The following is a 27,833-nucleotide window of genomic DNA, read 5'->3' as shown; positions in this document are numbered from 1 at the left end:
AAACCAACCAGTACCAGACCAGTCCCAGACCAGAACCAGCTCAGTACCAACCAGTACCAGACCAGGACCGGTCCCAGACTACTACCAGCCCAATACCAACCAGTACCAAACCAGTACTGCACCAGAGCAGGACGGGTCCCAGACCAGTACCGGAGCAGTACCAGGTCACATGACGTGGCACTTGTCCTCGGCCTTGGAGCGCAGCTCTGTGACGGTGGCCGACGCCTTCTCCTTCATCTGGTCCATGTCCATGTGCTGCAGGGTGCTCATGTGTCCCAGCAGGGAGGCGCTCTGCTCCTCCTCCCCCCCCTCGCCCTCCACCATGGACAGCAGCTCCTCGGGGACGTCCACCTCGTCCCCCGCCTGCTCCAGGATGCTGTCGTCACGCTCGCTCTGCACGGGGACCAGGGCATTATGGGTAATGGAGTCTTATGATGGAGCCTTAAGATTTTGCATCGATTCTCTTTTCAAAGGTGAGGCCAGAAGACTCTGTATCAGTTAGTGTGTGTGAGTCTGGCTGGGTCTGTGTACTGATGTTTGTGTGTGTGTGCATGTTTGGCTGGGTCTGTGTACTGATGTTTGTGTGTAGTTGTGTGTGTGTGTGTGCGTGTTTGGCTGGGTCTGTGTACTGATGTTTGTGTGTGTGTGTGCGTGTTTGGCTGGGTCTGTGTACTGATGTTTGTGTGTAGTTGTGTGTGTGTCTGTGTGTGTGCATGTCTGGCTGGGTCTGTGTTCTGATGTTTGTGTGTGTGTGTGTGTGAGTGTGTGTATGTGTTGCGTCACTCTATCCATGCTCTATCGGCAGTAAGCCTATCACCGTGGGAGTGTCAACACGCAGACGCCAGAGATGCAGCTCTGTAGTCGGTGTGTGTGTGTGTGTGTGCGTGTGCGTGCGTGCGTGCGTGCGTCACCTTGGGCAGCCTGTACTTGTCCCTCAGACAGGAGCGTAGTGCTGCTCGCTCTGCTTTCTTGACGAGGAATTCAGCGTCCCTCTCCACCCTGTCCATGAGGATTAGTTATCAGCTTTCCCCTTGGTGAGGATTTCACAGGCTTCATTAGATATTAGATTATAATATGGTATCCTTATATATTATCATATGGTATCATTTATGATATATTAGAGCATAAATTATTATATATTATATTAATCATTATATATTACCATATGGTATCATTTATGATATATTATAGTATATATTATAATATATTATATTGTATCTTATGATTTATGATAATGCCAGCTATACAGAGTACAGTAGTAGATTTTAATCGGATAAGTTTATATAACATTATTAATATCACAAATGTTGGTTAGCAGAAATGTACTTTAGTCTAGAATGAGGGAGACAGAGAGGTAATTGTATGTGTATATCTATATCCATCTATCTGTTCTGATATAATACAGGTTAGATATCCTGTTTCCTCCTTCACTCTCAGCCCTCATGCTATTTATGAAGGACCTGTAACATGAATCCTGCTGTTTGCATCCTATTCTTCTGTGATGAAACATCCAAGAACCTTAAGTCCTCCTCATTTCATACCAAGAGCAGTCGTAGCACCACACAATGCACTGATTAACTGTCTTTGATGGGAAACACTAGTAGTGACATTTAATATCAACCCGAAAATAACATCTGCTGTTATTCTAATTATACATTTCTTGAATCAAGCATAATTGTCAAAGCTTAAAAATAGAATTGTCCTCAAACCTTCGTAGACAAAACCCTCCTACTCAGTGCACCACTTCTCCCCCCTCCTCTCTCCTCTCCTCCACTCCTCTCCTCCTCTCCTTCTCTCCTCCTTTCCTCTCCTCTCCTCCCCTCCCTCCAACCGCCTCTCCTCTCCTCTCTCTCCTCCTCTCCTCCCCTCCCTCCAACCGCCTCTCCTCTCCTCCCTCTCCTCCTCTCCTCGCCCCCCTCCTCTCCTGTCCTCCACTCCTCTCCTCTCCTCCTCCTCCTCCTCTCCTGTCCTCCTCTCCTTTCCTCCTCTCCTCTCCTCCTCCTCCTCTCCTCCTCTCCTCGCCCCCCTCCTCTCCTGTCCTCTACTCCTCTCCTCCTCCTCTCCTGTCCTCTCCTCTCCTCCTCTCCTCTCCTCTCCTCCTCCTCCTCTCCTCCTCTCCTCGCCCCCCTCCTCTCCTGTCCTCTACTCCTCTCCTCCTCCTCCTCTCCTGTCCTCTCCTCTCCTCCTCCTCCTCCTCCTCTCCTCCTCTCCTCGCCCCCCTCCTCTCCTGTCCTCTACTCCTCTCCTCCTCCTCCTCTCCTGTCCTCTCCTCTCCTCCTCTCCTCCTCCTCCTCCACTCCTCTCCTCTCCTCCTCTCCTCTCCTCCTCTCCTCCTCCTCCTCCTCCTCCACTCCTCTCCTCCTCCACCCTCCTCTTCATCCCTACTGTACCCCTCCAGGCTCCGTACCGTGTGAACCACCAGAGGGGTCAGGGGTCATGGGTCAGGGGGACTTACTTCTCCTCCACCAGCTGTTTCTGGTACTCCTCCTGCTGCTCGCGGGTCATCTCTGTGGTCGTCATGGCGCCTGGGCTCCTCCTATCCTCCTCCCAGAATGCAGCAGGGCTCCTGTACGCCCTGTGGTCGAGGGTCCCGCGTGGACCTTTCTCCTCACTGCCTCTTAGTTTGACTTTGAGTTTTTACCTCCACAAGCTGAGGCCTGGACGGAGAAGACTCCCTCTGTGTGGCGGCGTGGCGGTGTGGCCGTGCATCCCTCCGTCAGCCGGTCTCAGTCTGTGGAGAGCCTCAGCCGGGGGCAGATGGAGTCCCTCCTCTGAGCCCTCTGGTCCACACACAGGGTCACCCAGGCGGGACGGCAGGGGCGGCCAATCAGGGACCTGATGCAGGCGGGGGCCCAACACGCTGCTGGCTCCCTTCTGCATGTGACGACGGGGGATTAACCCGTTTACATAAGAGGGCCGCCTGCCTGCCAGGACACGTCCCAGAGTCAGAGAGATGCAGGAGGACAGAGAGGGGGACGGGGGGGCCTGCAGGAGGACAGGTCCCAGAGACAGAGACATGGGGGGCCTGCAGCAGCCCTGCCTCCTGACCCCCAGCAGGACGACTTCCCGGTCTCGGGGCCAGACCAGAGACGGGGCTTCAATACTGGAGGGTTTGGGGTTCATCCAACGCAATTCATTGGTGTGCAGTGTCACTTTTGCTCAAGTTAAATATTACTTTCGGAGCGGCATGTGGCTCAGGAGGTAGAGCGGGTTGACTGTTAACCAGAAGGTCGCTAGTTCGATCCCCGGCTCCTCCTAGTTGAGTGTTGAGGTGTCCCTGGGTGAGAGACCTCACCCTGACTGCTCCTGACCAGCTGGCTGTCGCCTTGCGTGGTTGGTGTGTGAATGTGTGCATGAACGGGTGATTGAGGTATGAATCTATTGAAACATTCCTGAAACAATATCAATCCATCTAAAGGGAAGGATGGAAAAGACAAAGCACTGACCCCTAGTGTTAAAACGACCTTCATTAACCTGGGCTCCTCTCCCTAGGGGGGCGCTGGATCAGCAGGCGGGCGGGACACAGTAGATATCAAACCTCCTGGATTAACGGGTTTGAACCCACTGAGCCGATCTGAGGGCTGGACGTCCTCCTGAATAGGTGTCTCTGTGTCGGCCCACAGCCTTCTGTCTCCCAGATGCTGTCTGACTGAAACCCTGGGTGAAGGGGTCCCACAGAGGGCAGGAAGCGCCACTTAACGAGTTACAACTGGTTACTTTATAGCATTAAGTAAATATAAATAAATCCTAGTACTGGTATGAAGTAGAAGAGCAATGGAGGATCAGGTGTTTCCCCAGACCTGCTCATCACTTATAATAATCTAGTAATATAGCACAGTATATAGTAATATAGTAATATAGTACAGTATATAGTAATATAGTAATATAGTACAGAATATAGTAATATAGTACAGTATATAGTAATATAATAATATAGTACAGTATATAGTAATATAGTAATATAGTACAGTATATAGTAATATAGTACAGTATATAGTAATATAGTACAGTATATAGTAATATAGTAATATAGTACAGTATATAGTAATAAGAGTCAGTGCTCTCTCCTGTCTGTTTGTGGCCAGGCAGAGCCCCCTGGGAGAGCAGTGACGGTGTCTGGGTCTTCATAATGAAGGCTGGAGGTGGATTCTACTGGTTTCTACTGCGTCACTCTCCACCGCTGAGACAGGAAGGGAGGGGGAAGCAGGATGGGAGCCTGCAGACCAGCGTGAGCTGCTGTACCGACGGAGAGGAGAGAGACAGAGAGGAGAGGCAGACTGGGTCCCTGATCCTCCACTCCTCTACCAGACTGACGGTACGCAGCCTACAGGAGGACCATGCTCCACTCCTTGTTGAAGCTCTGCGCTCGGCTGCTGCTGCTGGCCCTCTCCAGGGGAAGCATCCATACAAGTAAACCGCTGTTGCTTGTTTCGGACTCTGTGTGTGTGTGTGTGTGTGTGTGTGTGTGTGTGATGGGGCTGTGTTAGCATTGTACTGCATGATCTGTCTCTATGACTGCTGAATGGAGGGACCTTGTGAGGACAGATGGGCAGTAGGGCAGATGAAGCTCTAGCGGGGCAGATGAAGGTTGTTCTCCTGGTGGGACTCTCGGTTTCCTTTGTCCCTCGACTGCTATTCCTTCAGACGCACCGTTTACACGACACTGGGCAAGACAGTCTGTGCTGTAAACACACACTGTGTGCGTGTGCGTGTGCGTGTGTGTGTTGGACTTGATCGAGAAAAGGAGTTCATCGTCTTCAACTAACCAGCACATGTTTTAGTGGGTGAACTGGTTTTGTCTGCTTGTTTACTGGGAAGCAGGGGGACCAGGTTCCACCCTGCCCCCGGCGGTCTCCGGACCCCCGCTCAGCTCAGACGTGAGGAGTGTGGTGTTCAAAGGTAAGGCCTGCCGGCCAGGCGTCCCCCATGTCCTCGTTGCCCTCCATGTTTGATCTGCTGGTAGAGTCTAACTCAGGGTGAGGGGGGAGTTAGACGACGGCCGCTGGCTGGACCATTCCGTCGACCACTGTTCACTCAAGACATGGACGCTGTACTGTACACTGGACTACACTCGTTCCTCCAAACCAAACACTACTAGATGAATATTGTGGTGTGGTGGATTACAGTAAAACACACAAGGTCTACTTCAAAAGCATTAATTTATCGAGGCCTGAACCCAATATGCAGTCTTTTCAAGCATAAATCGACAGCGTTGGACGTGGTTCCGACAGATCATCCCCATCCTCGCCACTCTCCTCCGAGCCCCTTGGTGCCGTGGCGATTGAACCTGAGCGTCTGATTCTAGCCGGTGTGGGTCTGTCTGACGCTGTACCTCCGCCCTCCTCCCAGGGGAGAGCCAGGTGGAGGAGGTCCAGGTGGTGCGGCCCCTGACGCTGGTCCTGGAGTGCACCTGGACCGGGAGCCAGGACCGACCACACAACATCTCCGGCTTCTGGAGGAAGGACGGGTCTGAGCTGGCGGACAGCCGGCGCCCCGTGCTGCTGGAGAACCAGCAGTATAACCTCAGACGGCCGTGAGTACTGACAGCAGTATGACCTCAGACGGGCGTGAGTACTGACAGCAGTATAACCTCAGACGGGTGTGAGTACTGACAGCAGTATAACCTCAGACGGGCGTGAGTACTGACAGCAGTATAACCTCAGACGGGTGTGAGTACTGACAGCAGTATAACCTCAGACGGGCGTGAGTACTGACAGCAGTATAACCTCAGACGGCCGTGAGTACTGACAGCAGTATAACCTCAGACGGGTGTGAGTACTGACAGCAGTATAACCTCAGACGGCCATGAGTACTGACAGCAGTATGACCTCAGACGGGCGTGAGTACTGACAGCAGTATAACCTCAGACGGCCGTGAGTACTGACAGCAGTATAACCTCAGACGGCCGTGAGTACTGACAGCAGTATAACCTCAGACGGGCATGAGTACTGACAGCAGTATAACCTCAGACGGGCGTGAGTACTGACAGAAGTGTGATTTCACCATCGTACGTTCCCCGTGCCTCTGGCTCGCCGCAGACAGGCCGCCCATTGTCTCCTGTGCCCTGGTCCATTGTCTCTGATGTAGGCCATCCCTAAGCCTCTCACAGCTGGTGATCAGACGTTCACTGCTCTTCTTTTGCAGTTTAATTTTATGATATTTTAATTTAATCTTAATCCACTAAAAAGACGGGTATGGATGGTGGTCTCAGAGGGGGGCAAACAGTTCAATAATCAACATGGAAGACTAAATAAATGATGCATCAAAAACAAATGGTTAAGAAAAGACTGCTGTGTTTCTCTGGTTCAGGTTCAGCATCACTGATGAAGAGGGCTTGGGTAATTACTCCTGTGTCTTTGACAATCAAGCGGAAGTAGACTTCATTTTGGCAGGTAAATATTATGTAACATTTAATATTATTAAAGATTAAACAGTTATGAGGACCACTCCATGACCCCCAATCACACGCCTGGAATATCATTCCTGATCCTGATTGGTCAGATGTCATTGGAGAGAGCACCTATTAGAAAGAGGGATAAGCACCCCCTATTGGCCCTCCAACGCCTCGACCAGCATCAGCTCCAGCATGACAGAGGCCGTGAGGCTAGACCGTAAGAAAGGAACTGAGAAGAGAAGGAAGCACAGACTTCAGATGCGTCCCTTAAACAACCTCCGGCTTCCTGTTAGACGTACATATGAACGGATATCCTGATATTGTCACGTCTGTGTTCCAGCGCCGCGGGTCGGGGAGGTGAGAGACAAGCCCATCGTCAGCTACGTGGGCGACTCTGTGGTCCTCCAATGCAAGATGGAAGACACCAAGCCCCAACCCAACTCCTGGACCTGGTACCGGGCCAACGGAACCGACAAGGTGGCAGAACCCTTCATTTGGTTCTCAGTGTTCACGTCCTGCTGTTAACGCAACACACATTACACACACAGTATACGGCGTGTACGGGGAAGTGATAATATACAATACATAGTAGTCCTAAAGTTTCCTGAACGGGGCCTTTGATATCGTTCCGCTACTTATTGAAAGGGCAGCAGCCCACTTGACCGAGTCACTGAAATCAGCAAACAATTTGCTTTGCAGTGGGGCTTTAAAGGTCATCGTTTATGTACATCAGAGATGTTCGTAAGTCTTCAGATGCAAGTCAGTCTCGTGTCTTTGACCACAAGTCTGAGTCAGTCTGGAGTCTTTGACGGAGTGGCCTGAAGTCCGCCCTGAGGTCTACTGATGACCACGGGTGTGTCTGAGTGGTCTGTGTTCCCCATCGTCCTCCCAGGAGCTCCTAGACCCCGAGCCGGACTCCCCCCGGTACCAGATCCACAGCCAGGAGGGGAAGACCAAGCTGACGGTGCGGAACCTGACGGAGGCGGACTCCGGGGCCTACTACTGCGGGGCGGCGTACGACATCAGCGTGACCCTGAGCCGCGTGGACCTCCGGGTCATCACCTTCCTGGAGCCGCTGAAGCCCTTCCTGGTGATCGTGGGCGAGGTGCTGGTTCTGGTCTCCCTCATCCTGCTGTACGAGAGGACCAATGCCCACGGGCCGCACCCGGGTACGGACAACATCTGGAACCCCAGACCATCTGGAACCCCAAGTCTTAGACCACCCTGAGGGGAACATACACAACATCTGGAACCCCAAGTATTAAGGCTCAGTTATGTTCCCACGTTGACGCAACGCAATGACCACCCAGAAGCTTCGACGCGGTCTTGAACCTGTTTTGGTTCTGCATCAGGTTCTGGTGAGCGGACCAATCACAGCCCTTGCTGCTGTGTCGCCTCAACAATTTTTTCAGGAGGCACACATCAGGCCCTTGCAGTGGACGCAAGGAGGGTCCGCAAGGACATAAGGGGTCCGAAACCCCTTGAGTTGCGCCGACATGGAACCATAACTAAGCCTTTAGAACCCCCACAGGCCAGACCTCCTGTCTCCTCCCGGTCAGTAAAGTGATGGTTCTGATAAATCACAGAAGGTTGTGACACTTTAAACCCTGCAACAATGGCTGCTCTTTTCTTCACAGATAATACATTGAGTGATGACCAAGCTCATAAACTGTGAGTATTGCTGCACTTTTATGCTATTCATACAGCAGACCCTCCTACCTGCAGCGCCCTCCTGTGGGCAGTCAGGCCATCCTCCACACACATGCAGGTGGTCTGGCTGAGCCCTGGGGGGGGGGCACCCCTCCCCTCCCCTGGGTCTTGACCCCCCCGTCTGTGTTCAGGACCCCAGACGACGTCGGCGGTGGAGAGGACACAGATTCTTCCACCAGGCAGCGGAAGGTCTGACTGGCCAATCGGATTCCTCTTGCCCAGGAAGTGTGTTTGTGAATCATTGTATTATCAACAGAACAGCGATATATGAACTAATGTTGACCGACCTCAGACCAGTCTCACTTTGGTTTGGAGTTCGCTCAAACTCCAAATATTAATGTTATCTCTGGAACCAAATCTATTTCATTTTGACTTTCAGTTTCAGTGACTAATTCAGCGGTCATTATACCAGTGTTGTGTAACACTTTTGTACAGTGCCTTAAACGGTCCAAAAGTACCAGCTAGATCCAGCTGATCATCAGGCTTTACCTGCTCTACACATCGGCCAACAACTCCTTCCCTTCTCAACCTTTCAGCTCAGAATATCCCTCACTAGCTCTCATAATGTGCAACCTAAAACCTTATCAAGCGTCAAATATCCAAATAAAAAAGGTACTAAAGTGTTTGATTCAGATTCAAATTATTTGTTGCCCAACACAACACGCCCTCTAGTGGAGGAAAGCTGAATTCTATGAAGACATGAATGATGCAGAGTTCCTGTGGCCGTAGAAACATGCTTCTCTTATCTCCACTCCCCATTACTCACTGCCACTGTACTGTTTACTGGACTAACCTCGTTCCTCCAAACCAAACACTACTAGATTAATATTGTGGTGTGGTGGATTATAGTAAAACACACAAGGAATACTTCAAAAGCATTAATTTATCGAGGCATGAACACAATATGCAGGCTTTTCAAGCATAAATATACAGCGCTGGCTGTGGTTTCTCCAACTCATTCCCGTCCTCGCCACTCTCCAAGCGCCTTGGTGGGATCAAGTCTTTGAGGTTCTGAATTCTTGCTACATGGTTCCAACCGAAGGTTCTTCAACATGATCCCTTTATTGTCAGAATCAGACGGACCTGGACTAGACCAAGGGCCGCTTCCTTTACAGGGGCCGACCCAGGACCGGACGGGGGTCTGGGACCGAGCCAGGAGCAGTCAGGTCTCTAAGCCCCCCCTCCCCCATGCCGTTCAGGCCTCCAGGGGCCCCCAGGGCGCTGAGGGCCCCCCCAGGGGGCTCAGGCCTCCAGGGGCCTGTTCATGAGGAACTGGACCAGCAGCCGCAGCACGCCGTCGTCCAGACCGACCACGTGGCCGTCCTCAACACCCTGGAACAGACGCCGGCTCTCCGTGCCCCACAGCACGTTCCTCCGGGGGTTGTCCACGTCCGCGTCCACGGACAGCGCCAGCGTGTTGAGCTGGTAGCAGAAGAAGGAGAAGAACTGTCCGTCGGTGATCACGGCCTGGGACACGAAGGGCCGCGACACGTCCTCACGCGCCCAGAAGCCTGAGGACCAGAGGGAGAGCATGAGGGTGAGAACATGAGGATGTGGGGGTGAGATGTTATAATGCGTCTGTGCAGCTGTGTTATTGTGTCCATAAACAGGGTTTAGTAGTGCTCCACATACTATATTATTATTTTACATAGAATACATTTGGACTTTACTAGTTTTTGTTTGCGTTCAATAGCCAATCACACGCTTACAGACCCCCGCCTCCAGTGCCATGATTGGCCGAAACCAACCTGGGGCGGAAGAGAGTGAAACGCCCGTTCAGCCGATCTGAGTCAATCAGGCTTCAGATCTGACTCAAGGCCCACCTCACACACACACACACACACACACGGGAGGGGACCCCCTATCCCCCTACCCTGGTAGGCGGCCTGCGCCCCGGTCCAGCAGAAGAGGCTGGCCAGGCCCTGGGCGCGCAGCAGCCCCTCCACCTGGTCCTCCTGGCCCCTCCTGCCCAGCCGGGCCCGGTGGTACCGATCCTGGACCACGTGGAACTGGGTGTGGCCGTAGCTGCAGGGGTCCGGCAGCTTGGCCCCTGAGACACACAGACACACACACACACACACACACACACACACACACACACACACACACACACACACACACACACACACACACACACACACACACACACACACACCGTGGTTGAAGCCCCGAGAACTCTGACGTTTGACGTTATTATTATTTAATCTATCATTATGGCGCCACTTCCACTGCTACCTGTGAAGATGTGGTTGTCGTACTGTCGTTTGAACAGAGGCATCATGTCGGGGGACACTTTGATGTCCGGTACGTCCAATCCAAACGCAGCCTCCATCGGAGCAAACTGAAGACACGCCCACAGGACAGAATCAGGTAGTTAAGGTTAAGGAGGGGTTAAGGTTTAAAGAGAGTGGTTTGTTGGGATCAATCGTCTGGTTACCTGTGGCAGTTGCTTAGGTATCCTAATTTGACTGTGTGGCTTGTCATCGATCTGGAACCTGATTGGCTCAACTCTGCCCCTTCGATGGCCACGAGGAATAATCCTCTGACCTCTCGTCCAATAGAAATTCACCTCAGGTTTTAGATCTAGAATGAAGAGTTACAAACGGTGGGTTAACCAGAGACCGAATCATCATCCTGGGTGCACAACGCTGTGGTTATCATAAACTGTTATAAGATGATAGTGGGCAGCATACTAATCTCTCACACACACACACACACACACACACACACACACACACACACACACACACACACACACACACACACACGCCTTGGCGTACCTTTGCTCGCCAGGAGCAGTACGGGGTTATGTTGGGCCAGGCAGCCGGTGACCCCTGCGACCAGGTTCCGCATAAAGGGCTCCACGAAGTGCTCCTGCCGCCGGTAAAGGAAGGGCTCCCGCTTCTTCATGTACCACTGCTCTTGGAGAACCGCATGACTGACCAGGGATCGGATCTCCTCGAACGTGTCCTCCCCGATGACGGGTAGGGCTGTCTGTCCGCCCGGGGAGTACACGTCGGGCAGCCCCGGGATGTAGGCCGTCTTGGTGAAGTGTTGGTGCCATTGGTCCGCGTTACGGGACAGCGTCTGGGGGAACACGACATACTTCTTCCGCTGTATTCTGGTCAGAAGCCGGATCTTTTCCTCCACGGCCGCGGCTTTGATGTCTTCCAGGCGCAGCTCGTAGCGGTACCGCAGGGAGGACTTGCTCTTGGCGGTCAGCGAGGGCACCACGGCTGGGTAGGAGGGCTGCTTCACGGCCGCCTCGGCGTGGAGGCTCCTCTTGGTTCTCCAGAAATGCACATTTCGACGGAGTAACGACTGCAAGGACAAGCGTGTGCGGGCCGCCATGTTTCCACTCGGACGCCCCGCCCCCTGGTGCTTCCTAGTGTCGTAATTCGTCTAGACCACGCCCCCTCCTGTCTCTACAGCGCCCACTACCGCACGGAGAGTGTTAGTAGGAGTGTTATATTTAAATCACAATTATAATATTATGATTTCTAAATGAGTTAAATAACAGATAGACAGCAACACACTGGGGCCCGAGGTGTATTTACTCATAAGGTTTATGAATGGATTCGTTTATTATTGTTTGCGACAGTCGTTGGATTTCAGCGTTTGGATTCCCTTTACGTTAGCAGACGCGCATCTGACAGACATAGACCTTTACGGCAGCAGACCTGCCGCTGCAGCCATGGGTTCCCGTCGGTTGTTCCAGATCGGTTCCTTCGGGAGCGCCGCGCTCCATCGCTCCCCGTCACTGCTCTCCTTCCGACCAGAGGTAGGTCTGATCTGAGAAGTGTTGTTCGTCCTCAGACACCTTATTGATCTGATCGATCTCCCATCCCGCTGGCTCTGGGGTGATCAGGTGGTCCGGTTGGAGGTCTGGGGTGATCAGGTTGGAGGCCTGGGGTGATCAGGGGCAGTGGCGGTTTTAGGCACGGGCGAACCGGGCAGCCGCCCGGGACGCCGTATTTGTGGGGGGCGCCAAATTACGTGGGTACCATAACATTGTGTGGGGAATTGGCATATTGGCGCCCCCTCTGGCTGCAGGCGCACCTGCTCGTTGAGAAGGTGAGACAGATGGACTGAAACCCCCACTGAAGTCCATCCGTCTGTCCTGCTCGGAGGAAGTCTTGCCCGGGGCGTAACTGGACGTAGAACGCCACTGATCAGGGGGGTCAGGTTGGAGGTCTGGGGTGATTCTGGGTAGTTGTTTTCTTCACGTATACTTGAAACCCACCTGTCCACAGGTTGTATTGAGCCGCTGTCTCCAGAGAGGATTGTGTTCCCGCCGGGACGAGGTGAGCCTGGCGGAGGAGGCCAGCAGGATATACGGCTCTCCGGCTCCCACCATCTTCTCCAAGGTTATCGACAAGAGCCTCCCTGCAGACATCATCTACGAGGACGAGAAGGTAGCAGCGTGCTGCTGCATGCTCCAACCAGTTGTTATAGTATTTATAACATATATGATATATATGTCACACACATATTCATTCAAAATGTATAGCAAGCCCTTTTAACATTGAATCATAGCAATTGTAGATATCAACAATTCATTTTCGACTATTTATCATTTCTAGTCAATATTTCTAGTCCAAGTTACATATAATAATGTATTTTGGACTAGTATCAATTCTAATAAAATAATTAAAGTAAGATTTGAAAGAAATCAAACTTTTATTTCTCACTAGTCAAAATATAAATAATGGATAACTCCAACAGATTTTTTCCTAGTGGAAAAGTACTTTGTAGATCTGTAACGTTATTACAACTGAAATCAACTTTTAACGTAGACTTCTATTCAAACTCCATCACAGATTTCTTGAATTCAATTTTGGCTCGTTATTATTCCAAGCCAACAGAACCAGAATTGTTTTGTTATAGATATCAAAAAAGGAGTTTCCACTAGTAAGAGTCACTGCAGAGATCTTCAATGAGCTGAGTGAAAGAAAAGGCACCATATCTATAATTAAATCAAAGATATCTGGAAATCTGTTTGACAAATCAAAAAGTGAAAATCTTTTTGTGACAAAATGTTTTACAGATATCTTAAATCCACACTACGACAGGAAGTGTCATTTCAACTCGTCAACCCTAAAGAGCCCTGATGACTGACTGGTGAACTGGCTCACCATTCCCCTGCCCTGTCTCTCCCCCAGTGTCTGTCCTGTCTCTCCCCCAGTGTCTGTCTTGTCTCTCCCCCAGTGTCTGTCCTGTCTCTCCCCCAGTGTCTGTCTTGTCTCTCTCCCAGTGTCTGTCCTGTCTCTCCCCCAGTGTCTGTCTTGTCTCTCTCCCAGTGTCTGTCCTGTCTCTCCCCCAGTGTCTGGCCTGTCTCTCCCCCAGTGTCTGGCCTGTCTCTCCCCCAGTGTCTGTCTTGTCTCTCTCCCAGTGTCTGTCCTGTCTCTCCCCCAGTGTCTGTCCTGTCTCTCCCCCAGTGTCTGGCCTGTCTGTCCCCCAGTGTCTGGCCTGTCTGTCCCCCAGTGTCTGGCCTGTCTGTCCCCCAGTGTCTGGCCTGTCTCTCCCCCAGTGTCTGGCCTGTCTGTCCCCCAGTGTCTGGCCTGTCTCTCCCCCAGTGTTTGAACAGGCTCACCAACCCCTGCCCTGTCTCCCCCCCAGTGTCTGGCCTTCAGAGACATCACCCCCCAGGCTCCGGTCCACTTCCTGGTGATCCCCAAGGTCCAGATTCCCCGGATCAGCGCGGCCCAGGACAGTGATGCTGAGGCAGGGGGCCGGGGGACCACCCAGCGACGTAGGAACCAGCTCCAGTATTAACACATTAGAACAAACTACTAATGACTCTGTTTTTCTCTTTCTCAAACGATAAGCTTCTGGGACACCTGCTGGTTGTGGCCAAGAATGTGGCCAAGAAGGAGAGTTTGAGCAAAGGCTACAGAGTAGGTGAGCGGCCAACTGACCTCACTGGAGCGGAGACGGCACCTACAGGCTATGTTTGATCTCTGTCCTCATGTACAGTACAGTACAGGACTGTGTCCACCTGTCTTCATGTACAGTAGGACTGTGTCCGTCTGTCTTCATGTACAGTAGGACTGTGTCCACCTGTCTTCATGCTGCTCCTTCTCATGTCGTCCACAGTGATCAACGATGGGCCGCATGGCGCCCAGTCCGTCTATCACCTCCACCTCCACGTCCTGGGAGGACGGCAGATGACCTGGCCTCCAGGATAGAGTGTGTGTGTGTGTGTGTGTGTGTGTGTGTGTCCCAGAAAGTCCCTTTCACGCATGGCATAATCGAGTTCTGATTATCTAAATGTCAATACTTTTGTAGTATGTGTGTGATTTAATCCAAATAAAGATAAAGATGAGTATAAGCCTAGACGTGGGTTTGCGTTTTTGATTGTTGCCATACCAACTGTATGTCTCTAAGCTTCATATAGTTCAACACCTATCTGACTCAATGGTTTGTTAAACAAGGTTTCTTTTGCCGTTATTTTCGGCTCATTCTGAAATAAATTCGTAATGTGTAAAACCGTTTCCAAACCGGTAAAAAAGTTGCAAACTGGTATTTAGTCTTTAGTGGTCTTATTTGTTTTTGCATCATTGGCAAACTTTTATTTATTCATCCAGCAGGCAGAGCAGATAGGAGTGGGGGGGGGGGTCACACAAAGATACTATTTATATTACATTATTTTATGTTATGAAATAGGTCCAACACCGCCTTCCACGGGCCCATTCCCTTAACTAGAGGCAACTTTTGTTCCAGTCCTTTTAAATAGTAGGCCTCTGTTCTAGATTCTCTGAAATCGTCTGAAATGTACATGAAGTGACAGTTCTGTGACTGAAGTGAAGGATTCATTCTGCCGTTTCCAGTCCTAGCGGTTGTGATTGTATTGCACGCTGTGAAGGTGGTCTGACTGTACAACCTTGGAGCGGTGACCTGGGTTACTGTGTGTCACTTGATACTCCGGCTCAACTTTCCCCTATATTTACAACCCCCCCCCTCTCCAGCCCAGCCGGGTTAATACTGGTTAGCGCTAATAATAACCTCAATGTGAGCTGAAGAACTATGGGTCTAAAAACTTAATTATTAATTAATGAATTATTATTTATAATTAAAAGCAAAAAAATACTTTAAATCGATTATGTGTGGGAAAGATTTTGGTTCTTTTAAGGCCCCAGGCTGATTCTCCATGAATCAGTAACCGACTCATCACTTTCTTCATGGGTGGCTCACATGAGCCGGGGCACTGATTAGGTTGTTTTCACTTGTTCTTGAAACTTTAGCCCATATCCTTATCCTCAAGGGGCTTACTCCATTCCTGACAAGAAACCAAAAACCCAACACGTATCTGCAATTATTCATTAAACATTGTGTTGGAATGTGGTGTTGCTTAAGTGCAGGAGTCACGTGTCGGTTCCTTAGAGACGGCGACCTTTGGTTCTGTCAGAGAACACGCGTTCCACACTTCACCGCGGGGGACGGAGGTGTGTGCGTGCGTGTGTTATGATTTACTCACAAGCAAGTCCCTCATAGGCTGTCAGTGAAGCGGGGGCAGTGACACTTGGTCGGACACTTGGGCCACAAGGGGTCGACCCAGGATTCTGCTCTTCACCTGAGTCTGAGTCAAGCCGCTCTCTCTCTCTGCATCTGGAAGGTAGGCCCATTGTGGAGCTACTTCGTGCTCATAAGTGTGGTAATGTGTGAGTGTTGTGTTGTTGTTCCATGGTGATTGTATCCCTGCTAGCGTTGAGGCGGGGCTAGCCCTGCTTTGTTTGGCCATGCACCCTCACGCCTTCACGTCTTCATAAAGACCCGACAGGTGCTCTCCGCTCGTGACCTTGCCTCCGGTGTGAGCTCATATCACCAACAGGGTCCTGTTTGTGTCTGTCGTAGACTCCGGTAGAGCAGACTATTTTTAAACAGAAGAAGAGGTCAACACGCAATCATGTAAGTTCTTTACGCTTTAAGGGTAAATGATCGGCATTACTGTTCAAACTGTTAAATAATTACAGGGATTTATCCCGCTGCGCATTGGACTGAAGTGACTAAGTTTACCATGCAATCAACCGCTCTCCGTGTGCAGTTTGAGGTGTTGTTTGGAGGTCTCGTCGTTCAGTGTTTGGTCAGCAGGAGGGCCGGCTCTCGGGCCCCTCTCAGCAGCAGGGCCCGTGGAAACACTGTGTTTATGTGTCTGCTTGGGGCCATCTGCCAGACAGCGGCAGTAGAAGTGGTTACGTTGTTGGTTAAACATCTTTTGAACAATCTCTGGTGAATGTGAGCGCCTCCTCTCTTTAATCTAGAAGTGCAACTGAAGGTTGAATATCAGAGGGGCTGAGCTTCCATCAAGGTCCACATCACACTTTGCAAAAAGGGAGAAGAGTATGAAAAAAAGTGGGTTCATATGAATGTGGACTTACAGGTGTCCCAATGTGTGATCTCTGCAGCCATGGCTCATGTTGCCACACCAACGTGAACTTTAACCCAGATGACAAACATTATCTCCACATCGGTGATATAACATGATTGTCTCACTATCTTTATGCTCAAAGCCAACAGAAAAGAACACCAGTGTCTTGTGAGGCTCATCTGGTGATTGGAAATCAATTACGTTTTACTACTGATCGGTGAACTGCTGTCCCAGATCCGTCCTCCACCGCTAGAGGGTGTTCATCTACGGCCTTCAGGGCCGGGGAGAAGCAGCCGTTTATATCAGACTTCTCACCCATCAGGAGTCAATTTGAGAACCACCCATTGGCTGATGCCTGGGTTGCCCTCTGTCTCACCTGGGTCCACCTCTCTCCCTGAATGTCTGAGCTGCATGCAGTGACACAACATGGCCCTGAACATGGCCCACGGTGTTGGCAGCAGCCCCGAAGTTTCAACATTCTAAACACAACGGTCAGGGATGGGTGCCACCGATGGATGTGGCAATGACACGTTCCATGACCTCACAGATGTCCGCCCTTATATCAACCCCTCAGAGCGGGGCTTTCAGTCTCAGACTCGTAATGAATCAGAAAGCTAACATGACAGGAACCAACACTGCAATCTCACTTCCTTTTCAGCCAGTCTCACTCACTTCCTCCTTGTACAGCCCTCGCAAGACGATGGATACCGAGGACGTGCTGAGCAGCAGCCCTCCCAACCATGAGCACGTTGCCCCGAGGTTAGTGATACAGCCGGCAATCCGCTTACATGATTACATACCCTACTTGTGATCCGTCTCATTCCCGTTGAGATTGGACCTTTCCTCTTCAACAACGTAGTGTTTGTGAAGAACACCCACTGCACTCGTGCATGCATCCCCACTAGATGTGCTCCACGCTGATTAGATAATGGAAAATCTTCATGGAGATGATAGTGGAGCTGACGTAGAAGGACACTCGTGGTTCAGAACCTCCGCCAACTATCTATCAACTATCTCCTTTCATCCCAGCCAGCCTCCAGGGCTTCTGATGGGAGCACATGTTGTGAGCTTTCATTGATCCTTCTCTCCCCCCTCTCCCCCCCTCTCCCCTCCTCTCCCCTCCCCTCCTCCCCTCTCCCCTCCTCTCCCCTCCTCTCCCCCCCTCTCCTCTCCTCTCCTCCCCTCCTCTCCTCTCCGCTCTCTCTCCCCCCCTCTCCCCTCCTCTCCTCTCCCCTCCCCTCCTCTCCTCTCCCCCCTCTCCTCTCCTCTCCTCCCCTCTCCCCTCCTCTCCCCCCCTCCTCTCCCCTCCTCTCCCCCCCTCTCCCCTCCTCTCCTCTCCCCTCCCCTCCTCTCCTCTCCCCCCTCTCCTCTCCTCTCCTCCCCTCTCCCCTCCTCTCCCCCCCTCCTCTCCCCTCCTCTCCTCTCCCCTCCCCTCCTCTCCTCTCCCCCCCTCTCCTCTCCTCTCCTCCCCTCTCCCCTCCTCTCCCCCCCTCCTCTCCCCTCCTCTCCCCCCCCTCTCCTCTCCTCTCCTCCCCTCCTCTCCTCTCCGCTCTCTCTCCCCCCCTCTCCCCTCCTCTCCTCTCCCCTCCCCTCCTCTCCGCCCCTCTCCTCTCCTCTCCCCCCCTCTCCCCTCCTCTCCCCCCCTCCTCTCCCCTCCTCTCCTCTCCCCCCCCCCTCCTCTCCCCTCCTCTCCCCTCCTCCCCGCCCCCCCTCCCAGCAGTGGCTCTCAGCCGTCCCAGACGGTGCCTGACCTCGCCACACCACCACAGAAGGAGGTCCTCTCCAGACCTCCTGTGCCCAATGGGGGGGTGTTCAGCGCTGAGCCCCCCGGGGCCCAGATAGCAGCACCCCAGAGTCCTGCTGCCGGGTCCCTCGCTATGGAGGACGTTCTCAGCCACATGCCCCGGGCCTCGTCGCTCTCAGAGGGGACACCAGAGGAGACACCAGAGGAAACAACTGAGGAGACACCAGAGGAGACACCAGAGGAGACAGCTGAGGAGATACCAGAGGAGACACCAGAGGAGACACCAGAGGAGACACCAGAGGAAACAACTAAGGAGACACCAGAGGAGACACCAGAGGAGATGACAGGGCCGACCTGTCAGACCACACCTCTGAAGCCCCCCAGATGTCCTGAGGAAACATCTGGAGCTCCTTCTGAAGGTAGGTTATTGTTTGATGGGAGATCTGAGATATGATCCGTAGATATGATGTAATATGATACGATGGGGTGTGAAGGCTCTTCTACAGCAGGGGTTTCCTGACCAATAGCGGGCCACATTCTTTCTAAGAAATTATTTTCTGTTTGAGGATTGGAATGGGGACTAATGTACTGATGAGCAATATAGCTTACTGACATCCATCGTCTTGAAAACGTTATTCTTATTTTGCTGCAAAACCTATTTGGTGGATCCTGTGATAAACGTAGGTTTATGTCCACACGTCTATCGTAAGAACAAGCTTGTCGCCATCTGATGGGCGAAAGACCACATTGCACGCACCCCAAAAAAAAACTAACGTTCAGATCGGATTTGTCGTTCTATAATACATATTGGCATTTGGTATTTTCATTTTGAATATACCTAGTCATATCGTCACAATAGAACTGTCTCCAATAATACTTTTTATCTTTAAAATTATTTTGACCACTTTTGTATGCAATTTCAAAGAAGTACAACCAGGAATAACTACGACTAAATAACGCGTTCTTCTCACAACGGAAAGTTTGTTCTTCAACTAGCAAGGGGGTCTTTCTTCACTTAAGAAGGGGGTCAACACCACGGACGGCTTTGAAACAGTAACGTGTTACTACGACCTTTTTTGGTGAAGTTCTCGTCCGGCTGGCCAAACGCGTTCCTCAGGCCGCGACTTTTGACCTCCTATTGGCGGATAGTACATCGTTGTACTGCGCAGCCTCCTTCAGATTGGTCTCGAATGTCGTATTCTTTCGTTTATCTGCCTTATGTTTTGCTTTTAAGTCGAAACTGATTGTTCCTGAACCCTGATTAGCCAGGCGGACATTCCCGCGAACCGGTTTCCTCTCAGGTGTCAGTAAGACCGCCCCCCCCCTGCCCCGCGGGGTGCATCTGAGCACGCCTTCATATAGCCTACCCGGCGTCTCACGGGGACAGAAGTAGATCACACACCCGCCACTGTCAGCTCACACTTCGACGACGCTCGGTTCCTCGGCTCGCTCCGCACCGCCTTAAGTGATGGCGGGAACATGGCCTTGTTGTCCGACCCACTCAGAGCCCCCCGCTATGCCGCTGTCCCCGGCCGCGGCACCCCCGCTGACCCCGGCTGAGCGGCTCTGGACGGCTACCCGGGACCAGGCGGTGAAGTTGCGGATGGAGGGCTCCGGCCCGGGCTCCGAGACTCCCCTCACCGTCAGCCAGATGTTCCTGGAGACGGTGCAGAACTTCGGGGACCACCCCGCCATGGCCTCCAAGGAGGACGGCTGCTGGGTGACAGTCAGCTGGCGGGAGTACTACAGCCAGAGCCGGGCGGCCGCCAAAAGCTTCCTCAAGGTGTGTGTGGCTCCAACCCGTCCCGATTAAACTGTTTAACCGTTTAACTGTTTCACCGTTTAACTGTTTGAGTGTTCAGTGTGTTCCACTGTTTCACAGGCGGCTCTGCATTTCAATCTTCCACCTTGTCACGCAGTGAGCTTAATCTCAGACCGTGACGAATGCTGTAGTGCTGTTTACATAGAAGTTCCCTCGACACACACGCATGCAAACACACACAGGGACTAAAGGAATCATCTCTGGAGAGGACCTGTAAGCCGACACCCTGCTGTGTGTGAGATTCAACACTGCGCTGCCGCTCCTGTTTCATAGCCGTGTCCGCACCCTGGAAATTAGGCGTTCTGTGCGTTAACCAGCGATGGAGGTCATCAGTTAATGAGCCACAGAGAGGTGATGTGGAGGTCTGATGCAATATTAACGTGAACGCTGTTTCCTTAGCTGGGCCTGGAGCGTTACCACGGCGTCGGCATCCTGGGCTTCAACTCCCCTGAGTGGTTCATCGCTGACGTGGGCTGCATCCTGGCGGGGTGAGCGTCCGTTGGGTTCCTCTGGTTCTTCTGGGTTCCACTGTGTTCTCCTTTTTGGAGTCCAACTTGGGGGAGCAATAATCAATGGGCTTTTTCATGTGTTGAAATGGTCTTTTAAACCCCCCAGCAATCATAAATGATATGCGCTGACCATTTAAATCCCCCCCCCCCCCCCCCCAGCTCTAAGATGTTGTCGGTGACGTGCAGCCCTCTGTGGCTTCACGGATGCTAGATAAAACCAGACACCCTGGCTCACTGCCAGAGAGGTCAAGGGTCGCGACCGGGGAGCGATCGCTGGTTAGTGTTGAACCGCTAGCTGCGCGCTCCAAAGCTAATATTTGATTTCCTCCCCAGCGGTCTGGCGGCCGGTATTTACACGACCAACTCTCCGGAGGCCTGCCAGTACGTAGCGGAGAACTGTGAGGCCAACGTCCTGGTGGTTGAGAACCACAAGCAGCTGGTCAAGATCCTGCAGGTGAGGCTCCGCCCTGCTGCGGCCCTGCTCCACTAAGCTCCGCCCATCAGGGCTCGCTAGCCAATCGGACGCCAGCAGCCGCTGTAGGGGGCGGGCTGAACACCAACACTACATCAAGGAGCCAATAAGGAGCTTCCTCTGCCCTTCAGTAGTGCCTGAAACAAAAACCTTTTAAAATGGTTGAATTGCCGAAATGTTGTGGAACCAGAGGCCTTATCAGGACTGGTTTAGTCAGCATTGAAAGGCTTTCATGGAACTTCCTATTTAAGGGTTGGTAACCTGTCCGTTGGCAGGTTCCCGAGGGTAGAATGGTTGGAATGGTTATCAGAAGAGCCAAGAGGAATGTAGGTGATTAACCTTCAACAGGCTGAAGGATATTGTTGATGAGGATCAATCATGATGAAGATATTGCTTCAGTGCACATCAGACCTTGAGGCAGAGTATGTCGTCATGTTGTCTTTTCTGGCATCTCGTTATCTACTCTGATTGTAGATTATGGTTATCCCAGAAAGACATTGATACATTATTTGGATTTAGATGTGATGATGCATAACGAATAGAGCGGCCATCCTCATCTGACGATGGTGATTGGCTGAATTTTAGCTTTGCCTGTAAATCAATTGCTGCACCACATTGCACTTAATATTCAACATCTCAATTCAAGTTCACAATTCTACTGCATACAAGGCAAAATACTTGTAGGTTAATTAGTACCTTTTATTGGAAGCTTAGTTCCTTGTGTTGAAACATGACTTCCTTCCCCTTGTTCCAATTCTTGTTCTGCTATGTGCGATACATGTTTAACCAAGTGTTCCTTCATGGTCGTAGGTCAAAGATCAACTTCCTCACCTCAAGGCCATCGTCCAGTACAAAGACGAGCTGCAGGAGCGTCTGCCCAACCTCTACACGGTGAGAGGGACGAGGGGAGAGGCAGCCTCAGAGACCTGCTGCCTCTCCCCTCAGCTCAGAGGCCTGTGAACAGATCTCCTGAGCTGGGGCGCTGGCACCAGGGAGATGCTAGATTAGGAGCGTGTGGTCACAGAGCTCAAAGAGGAGATAAGAGCACTCTGTCTGCTCACAAGACCTCAACGGCGGACTTCCTGCTGCTTTAGTTCTGCTTTTGTTTTTCGTTACTTATTCCTTTTTTTGTCTGAGCAGTTTGTGGGAAAACGACAAAATGAAAAACAATAAATAAATGTCGATAGAGAGCAGGGTGATATGGGAGTGTACCAGTACAGTATACCTCCAGTGTGTTTGTTAGAGCAGGGTGATATGGGAGTGTACCAGTACAGTATACCTCCAGTGTGTTTGTTAGAGCAGGTTGATATGGGAGTGTACCAGTACACTATACCTCCAGTATGTTCGGGTTACACCATGAAACCAGCACGGTCATTATGTTTGCAGATTCAGTTTGGTTTCGTTCCTGATTTTAGTAAAGTATTTAGTAAGTATGAGCCTAACCATTGGTTGATCTGTGTCCAGTGGGCGGAGTTCATGAAGCTGGGGGAGGAGGTGTCTGACGAGACCCTGGACGCTGTGATTGGTACCCTGAGAGCCAATGAGTGCTGCACCCTGATCTACACCTCGGGTACAACGGGGAACCCCAAGGGAGTCATGCTGAGCCACGATAATGTGAGTCACCTGGAACCCCAAGGCAGACGAGTAGAGCCACGATAATGTGAGTCACCTGGAACCCCAAGGCAGATGAGTAGAGCCACGATAATGTGAGTCACCTGGAACCCCAAGGCAGACGAGTAGAGCCACGATAATGTGAGTCACCTGGAACCCCAAGGCAGACGAGTAGAGCCACGATAATGTGAGTCACCTGGAACCCCAAGGCAGACGAGTAGAGCCACGATAATGTGAGTCACCTGGAACCCCAAGGCAGACGAGTAGAGCCACGATAATGTGAGTCACCTGGAACCCCAAGGCAGACGAGTAGAGCCACGATAATGTGAGTCACCTGGAACCCCAAGGCAGACGAGTAGAGCCACGATAATGTGAGTGTTACTAGAAAGCCTAAGGGATGCGAGTAGAGGTGGGTGTGGTTGTGGGTGGATGTGGGTGGGTGGAGGTTAAATGAGACCAGAAATGAACCCCCTTCAGCCCCCCTGAAGGGGGTGGCCCCGGTCCTCAGGACCCAGCAGGTCTAAGCACCCCCCTGTGCCCTGCAGCTGACCTGGACGGCGGCGGCGGCCGGGGTGATGACGGAGCTGGGGTACGGCGAGGAGGTGGTGGTCAGCTACCTGCCGCTCAGCCACGTGGCCGCGCAGGTCAACGACCTCTGGATCTCCGTCAAGTTCGCCGGCACCACCTACTTCGCCTCCCCCGACGCCCTGAAGGTATGGAGCGGTCCCGAGCGTTCTCTCGGCCTGTTGGTTGGTCGTCGTCCTGACGACGCTGACGCTCACCGTGTCCCCCTCTCCAGGGCTCGCTGGGGGCCACCCTGAAGGAGGCGCGGCCCACGGCCTTCCTGGGGGTCCCGCGCGTCTGGGAGAAGATGCAGGAGAAGATGAGGGCGGCCGGGGCTAAAGCCTCCCCGCTGAAGATGAGGGTGGCGGGCTGGGCCAAGGGCCTGGGCCTGCAGTACAACCAAAGCGTCATGAACAAGTGAGTCCGTCCACCACAGCGTGGTGAACCAGTGAGTCCCTCTACCACAGCGTGGTGAACCAGTGAGTCCCTCTACCACAGCGTGGTGAACCAGTGAGTCCCTCTACCACAGCGTGGTGAACCAGTGAGTCCCTCTACCACAGCGTGGTGAACCAGTGAGTCCCTCTACCACAGCGTGGTGAACCAGGAAGTCTCTCCACAGCCTCACCGCGGGGGGGCGGGGTCCTGCCCGGGGGGGGAGGAGTCAGCCCGCGGCGCCATGCAGAGTTAGATCATCTGCCAGATGGCACCAGTTCTGCCCTTACTGGATTCTTGGAATTCTTTGTACTCGTCCTGATCTGGGTGCGTTTGTTCCGTCCTGACCTGGGTGCGTTTGTTTCGTCCTGACCTGGGTGCGTTTGTTCCGTCCTGACCTGGGTGCGTTTGTTCCGTCCTGACCTGGGTGCGTTTGTTTCGTCCTGATCTGGGTGCGTTTGTTTTGTGGTCAGGGAGCCGGCAGTGCCGTGGGGCTTCATGCTGGCCAACCAGCTGGTGTTCAAGAAGGTGCGTCAGGCGCTGGGTCTGGACCGCTGCAAGGCGTGCTTCACGGGCGCCGCCCCCATGACGCGGGAGACGCTGGAGTACTTCATGAGCCTCAACCTGCCGCTGCTGGAGCTGTACGGCATGAGCGAGAGCTCCGGGCCCCACACGGTGTCGTTGCCAGGGGACAACTTCATCATGAGGTGAGGGGGCGGGGTGATGGGCATCCACATCGTGTGGGGGCCAAAGTTTGGCCAGAAGTGTGCCTCCCCATGGCCGATGACCAGGGGTGGGTTCTCTGAGGGGGGGGTTCTGGTCTCTTCCCGATGAGTCCCTCAGACCAGAGGCTGATGATGGAGCGGTCAGAGTGGCTGTTTGAACCTCAGAGGTCGTCTTAACGCCCGTTGTGTCCCAGCTGTGGAAAGGTTCTGACGGGCTGCCGGACCAAGCTGGACCAGCCAGACGAGGACGGCAACGGGGAGGTGTGCTTCTGGGGCCGGCACGTCTTCATGGGCTACCTGAACATGGCCGAAAAGACGGAGGAGGCTCTGGACCAGGAGGGCTGGCTGCACTCCGGGGACCTGGGCAAACACGACAGCAACAACTTCCTGTTCATCACGGGGAGGATCAAAGGTAGGCGTGGCGGGGAGCCCCCTGCCGGGGCCAGGGTTGGGGACGGCAGCTCCTTAAGGCTCAGTTAGGCTCCACGTCGACGCAAGGCGCAGTCCTGAACCTGTTTTGGTTCGCCGTTGGGTTTTGGTGAGCGACCAATCCTCGACGCAAGGTCACACATCAGGCCCTTGCGGTGCACAAGGGTCCGCAATAACCCCCTGGTGTTGCGTCGACGTGGAACCATAACTCAGCCTTTAGAACCCCCCCCCCCCAGGAGAGGGGGCCCAGCGGTCCGCCGGACGGCTCTGATGCTCGTTGTGGTTCCTCCTCAGAGCTGATCATCACGGCGGGGGGGGAGAACATCCCTCCGGTGCCCATCGAGGACGCGGTGAAGGCGGAGGCGTCCATCGTCAGCAACGCCATGTTGCTGGGGGACAAGCTCAAGTTCCTCTCCATGTTTCTCACGCTCAAGGTAAGGCCGGACGCCGTCGGCCCCCGCCATGAGGCCCCGACAAGAGGGTCCGGCCCTCGTCCACTCACTCACTCACTCACTCACTCACTCTCTCACTCTCTCACTCACTCACTCACTCACTCACTCACTCACTCACTCACTCACTCACTCACTCACTCACTCACTCACTCACTCACTCACTCACTCACTCTCTCACTCTCTCACTCTCTCAGTGTGAGGCGGACCAGAACGGCGAGCCAACGGACGACCTGAGCCCAGAGGCCTTGGCCTACTGCCAGCGCCTCGGCGTCACGGCAACCAAGATCTCTGAGATCATAGCCAATAAGGAGCCGGCGATCTACGCGGCCATCCAGGACGCCATGGAGCGCATCAACGCCAGATCCACCTCCAACGCCCAGAAGGTTCAGAAGTGGCTCATCTTGGACCGCGACTTCTCCATCCCCGGGGGGGAGCTGGGTGAGTGATGCCTGGGGGAACAGAGACCTCAGGCAGCCAGCTGAGCCCTGGGTCTCCAGCCAGCTGAGCCCTGGGTCTCCAGCCAGCTGAGCCCTGGGTCTCCAGCCAGCTGAGCCCTGGGTCTCCAGCCAGCTGAGCCCTGGGTCTCCAGCCAGCTGAGCCCTGGGTCTCCAGCCAGCTGAGCCCTGGGTCTCCAGCCAGGGCTTTAGGGAGGAGCAGCTCCCAGCTGTTAGCGCCAGGCCTGACTGTTGTTTATGTTGCTGGTGTCTCTGTTTGGTTGGAGTCCAGGAGACGTCTCACCCGGTATCTCAGAAGGCGATCAGCCGGTCTCAGGGTGCTAGAGGGAGTTTAAGAGCCTGTTTAAAGGTTGGGGGTGTGCTCCCCTGTCGGGTGTGGTTGGGAGGGAGTTCCAGAGGGAGGGTGTGGCCACTGAGAAGGCCCCATCACCCCTTTGTGTTACCCGGTATCTCAGAGTGTGATCAGCCGGTCTCAGGGTGCTAGAGGGTGCTAAAGGGTGCCAGAGGGGGCTTTGGAGGACAGGATTCCAGTCAGCCCATTAATCCTGGTCGTCCACCTTCTTTGAACAAATTTTTATGACATTATAATCATTACTCATTTATCCAAATACTGCACCACTATAATTATTGCACCTTTTGCATACTTATAGATACATTTATATATTATTTACTTAAAGATGTGTAAATTACATACTTGTATATTACATACTTGAAGATACATTTATAGATGACATACTTATATAGGATTTACTTGTAGATACCTGCGTATTACATTCCTGTAGATATTTGGTGTCCCCTATAGAGACCTCCTATAGAGTCCCTATAACCCCCTCTTCCCTTCCTCTGGTTCAGGCCCCACGTTGAAGCTCAAGAGGCCCATGGTGACCAAGAAGTACCAGGAGAAGATCAACGAGCTGTACTCCCTGGTCCCAGAGGCCCAGGGCTGAGGGGCCCGGGCTGGGAGGCCCTTGTACCTGAGGCCCAGGCCCGAGAGGCCGGCCTGGAGGAAACACACATTGATTTATACACTTCCATTGGTTTGGACACCCTGACGACTCCTAAACTGCGTGGATTTCCGCCTGAAGATCGAGTTATCTCACGCTAAAGAGAGTGAAAATTAAAAGTTTGTAGGAATTTAAGCCCCTGAGAATCTACTGGGACAAGTTGTATTTTCCCAGGATATCTGGGTCCTAATTTTTGCACTTGATTTTAATGTGCTTGTTTTACCAGGAAGTGAAGAGCGTCTTTCCCTTGGGTCTCAGAACAATATTTAAGATGATCGTTGTACATAGGAGTTCACGCTACATTGCACTTTTTGTAAATATGAGCCGACTGATCCAAAGCCAAATTAAGGAGACGAGTCCATTAACTCAAATGGGACCCGGGGGTTAGATGTTCCACCAGCCTCAGGGCCTGATGCTGGGAGAGGCAAACTGAAGCTGAACTAACACATGAATTACTCAATAAAATAAAGAATATTGTTTATCTAACGACTTGTTTCTCAGTTTTGTTCAGAAAATATCCAACATTTTTGGAGTAATATTATCCTACAATGCAAGAATGAGGGGTTGTGTTTAAAAGGTACGGATCTCCCATTGTCGGTCCTCAGAGCAGTGCTGGGGATAATGAATGTAGGCCAGCCTCCAGGGAGCCAGTCAGACCGGTGTGCGGTTCCTTCCCGCAGGCGTCCGCCTCCAGGGCCGACCCGAGACTTCTGAGAGTTTTAGCTGAACTGGAACTTTTTTTACTGCTCAATTTAAAAACTATTTACAAACGACTGGTCTCTGGTCTGGTCTCTGGTCTCTGGTCTTGTCTCTGGTCTGGTCTAGTCTGACGTGCAGACGAGTCGTGTCTTATCGTGGATCAGAATGCTGCAGCCATCAGTCCATCGCCCTGAATGCCGACTGACAGACCGTTCTGACGTGGCTGACATTTTAGCTGCTTCTCGGATGTTGTGATATGCATCTCCTTGCATTTCTCTCGGCCATTTCTGATTCCTCTCTCTTCTTCAGGTGATCTTTATGTATGGGCTCCATTGTTCCGCCCTGAGGCTCTGATACGAGGTGTGAGGCGGCTGAAACCCTACCTGGAGCGACTGGGGGGGAACAATGGACACCAACACAGCCTGTACTTAAAGTGTGTGTGT

General features: G+C 52.5%; 5 protein-coding genes and 1 long non-coding RNA gene across 7 annotated transcripts; 3 read left to right on the top strand and 3 right to left on the bottom strand.

The window, feature by feature from the left end:
- Window positions 1–165: 165 nt before the first annotated feature.
- On the bottom strand, window positions 166–2,520 carry cplx4b (complexin 4b; the record flags this gene model as incomplete). The annotated part of the gene is made up of 3 exons (XM_079753813.1): window positions 166–393; window positions 912–999; window positions 2,456–2,520. 3 exons carry the CDS (start codon window positions 2,518–2,520, stop codon window positions 166–168), a joined length of 381 nt encoding a protein of 126 aa, XP_079609939.1.
- A 1,801-nt stretch (window positions 2,521–4,321) lies between these two features.
- Window positions 4,322–8,668, top strand: emb (embigin). Its single transcript, XM_079752479.1, has 8 exons — window positions 4,322–4,410; window positions 4,819–4,899; window positions 5,350–5,533; window positions 6,310–6,392; window positions 6,735–6,871; window positions 7,287–7,563; window positions 8,032–8,065; window positions 8,236–8,668. The coding sequence occupies exons 1-8, from the start codon at window positions 4,338–4,340 to the stop codon at window positions 8,297–8,299; spliced, it is 933 nt and encodes a 310-aa protein (XP_079608605.1). The 5' UTR covers window positions 4,322–4,337; the 3' UTR covers window positions 8,300–8,668.
- Window positions 8,669–9,002: 334 nt separating this feature from the next.
- On the bottom strand, window positions 9,003–11,534 carry mrps30 (mitochondrial ribosomal protein S30). Its single transcript, XM_079757447.1, has 5 exons — window positions 10,885–11,534; window positions 10,542–10,687; window positions 10,340–10,445; window positions 9,978–10,154; window positions 9,003–9,615 (listed from the first exon to the last, which is right to left on the bottom strand). The coding sequence occupies exons 1-5, from the start codon at window positions 11,453–11,455 to the stop codon at window positions 9,347–9,349; spliced, it is 1,269 nt and encodes a 422-aa protein (XP_079613573.1). The 5' UTR covers window positions 11,456–11,534; the 3' UTR covers window positions 9,003–9,346.
- A 229-nt stretch (window positions 11,535–11,763) lies between these two features.
- Window positions 11,764–14,413, top strand: LOC307090706 (putative HIT-like protein). The gene is made up of 5 exons (XM_079757456.1): window positions 11,764–11,885; window positions 12,358–12,519; window positions 13,724–13,828; window positions 13,933–14,005; window positions 14,201–14,413. The coding sequence occupies exons 1-5, from the start codon at window positions 11,799–11,801 to the stop codon at window positions 14,290–14,292; spliced, it is 519 nt and encodes a 172-aa protein (XP_079613582.1). The 5' UTR covers window positions 11,764–11,798; the 3' UTR covers window positions 14,293–14,413.
- Window positions 14,414–14,729: 316 nt separating this feature from the next.
- LOC307076686 lies at window positions 14,730–19,396 on the bottom strand. The gene is made up of 3 exons (XR_013811909.1): window positions 19,288–19,396; window positions 16,121–16,270; window positions 14,730–15,974 (listed from the first exon to the last, which is right to left on the bottom strand). It is a non-coding gene; the product is annotated as an uncharacterized lncRNA (long non-coding RNA).
- LOC307076670 (long-chain-fatty-acid--CoA ligase ACSBG2-like) lies at window positions 16,997–27,177 on the top strand. Of its 2 annotated transcripts, none has more exons than XM_079737751.1 (14): window positions 16,997–17,231; window positions 18,190–18,635; window positions 19,722–19,999; window positions 20,438–20,526; window positions 20,881–21,001; window positions 21,830–21,910; window positions 22,484–22,633; window positions 23,176–23,343; window positions 23,430–23,611; window positions 24,100–24,333; window positions 24,546–24,763; window positions 25,075–25,214; window positions 25,427–25,670; window positions 26,540–27,177. In XM_079737751.1, exons 1-14 carry the CDS (start codon window positions 17,008–17,010, stop codon window positions 26,632–26,634), a joined length of 2,670 nt encoding a protein of 889 aa, XP_079593877.1. In that variant the 5' UTR covers window positions 16,997–17,007; the 3' UTR covers window positions 26,635–27,177. The 2 variants fall into 2 exon arrangements, with proteins under 2 accessions (XP_079593877.1, XP_079593878.1); XM_079737752.1 differs by having other exon boundaries at window positions 17,158–17,231; window positions 18,193–18,635.
- Window positions 27,178–27,833: the final 656 nt, after the last annotated feature.

This window comes from Pollachius pollachius (assembly GCF_949987615.1).
Source record: "Pollachius pollachius genome assembly, chromosome: 1".
In the NCBI taxonomy this organism is placed as follows: Eukaryota; Metazoa; Chordata; class Actinopteri; order Gadiformes; family Gadidae; genus Pollachius; species Pollachius pollachius.
Note: the sequence above shows the minus strand (reverse complement) of the source record. Positions and strands in the feature narration are given on the sequence as shown.

Coding starts and splice junctions, on each gene's coding strand:
- emb (XM_079752479.1), top strand. CDS start 4,338: ATGCTCCACTCCTTGTTGAAGCTCTGCGCTCGGCTGCTGCTGCTGGCC. Junction 6,872..7,286: donor GGGCCAACGGAACCGACAAG/GTGGCAGAACCC, acceptor TCGTCCTCCCAG/GAGCTCCTAGACCCCGAGCC. Junction 7,564..8,031: donor TGCCCACGGGCCGCACCCGG/GTACGGACAACA, acceptor TTTTCTTCACAG/ATAATACATTGAGTGATGAC.
- LOC307076670 (XM_079737751.1), top strand. CDS start 17,008: ATGACCTCACAGATGTCCGCCCTTATATCAACCCCTCAGAGCGGGGCT. Junction 22,634..23,175: donor TCATGCTGAGCCACGATAAT/GTGAGTCACCTG, acceptor TGTGCCCTGCAG/CTGACCTGGACGGCGGCGGC. Junction 25,215..25,426: donor CCATGTTTCTCACGCTCAAG/GTAAGGCCGGAC, acceptor TCACTCTCTCAG/TGTGAGGCGGACCAGAACGG.
- LOC307090706 (XM_079757456.1), top strand. CDS start 11,799: ATGGGTTCCCGTCGGTTGTTCCAGATCGGTTCCTTCGGGAGCGCCGCG. Junction 12,520..13,723: donor TCATCTACGAGGACGAGAAG/GTAGCAGCGTGC, acceptor TCTCCCCCCCAG/TGTCTGGCCTTCAGAGACAT. Junction 13,829..13,932: donor CCCAGGACAGTGATGCTGAG/GCAGGGGGCCGG, acceptor TCAAACGATAAG/CTTCTGGGACACCTGCTGGT.
- mrps30 (XM_079757447.1), bottom strand. CDS start 11,455: ATGGCGGCCCGCACACGCTTGTCCTTGCAGTCGTTACTCCGTCGAAAT. Junction 10,688..10,884: donor ACTGCTCCTGGCGAGCAAAG/GTACGCCAAGGC, acceptor TCTTCATTCTAG/ATCTAAAACCTGAGGTGAAT. Junction 10,446..10,541: donor TACCTAAGCAACTGCCACAG/GTAACCAGACGA, acceptor GCGTGTCTTCAG/TTTGCTCCGATGGAGGCTGC.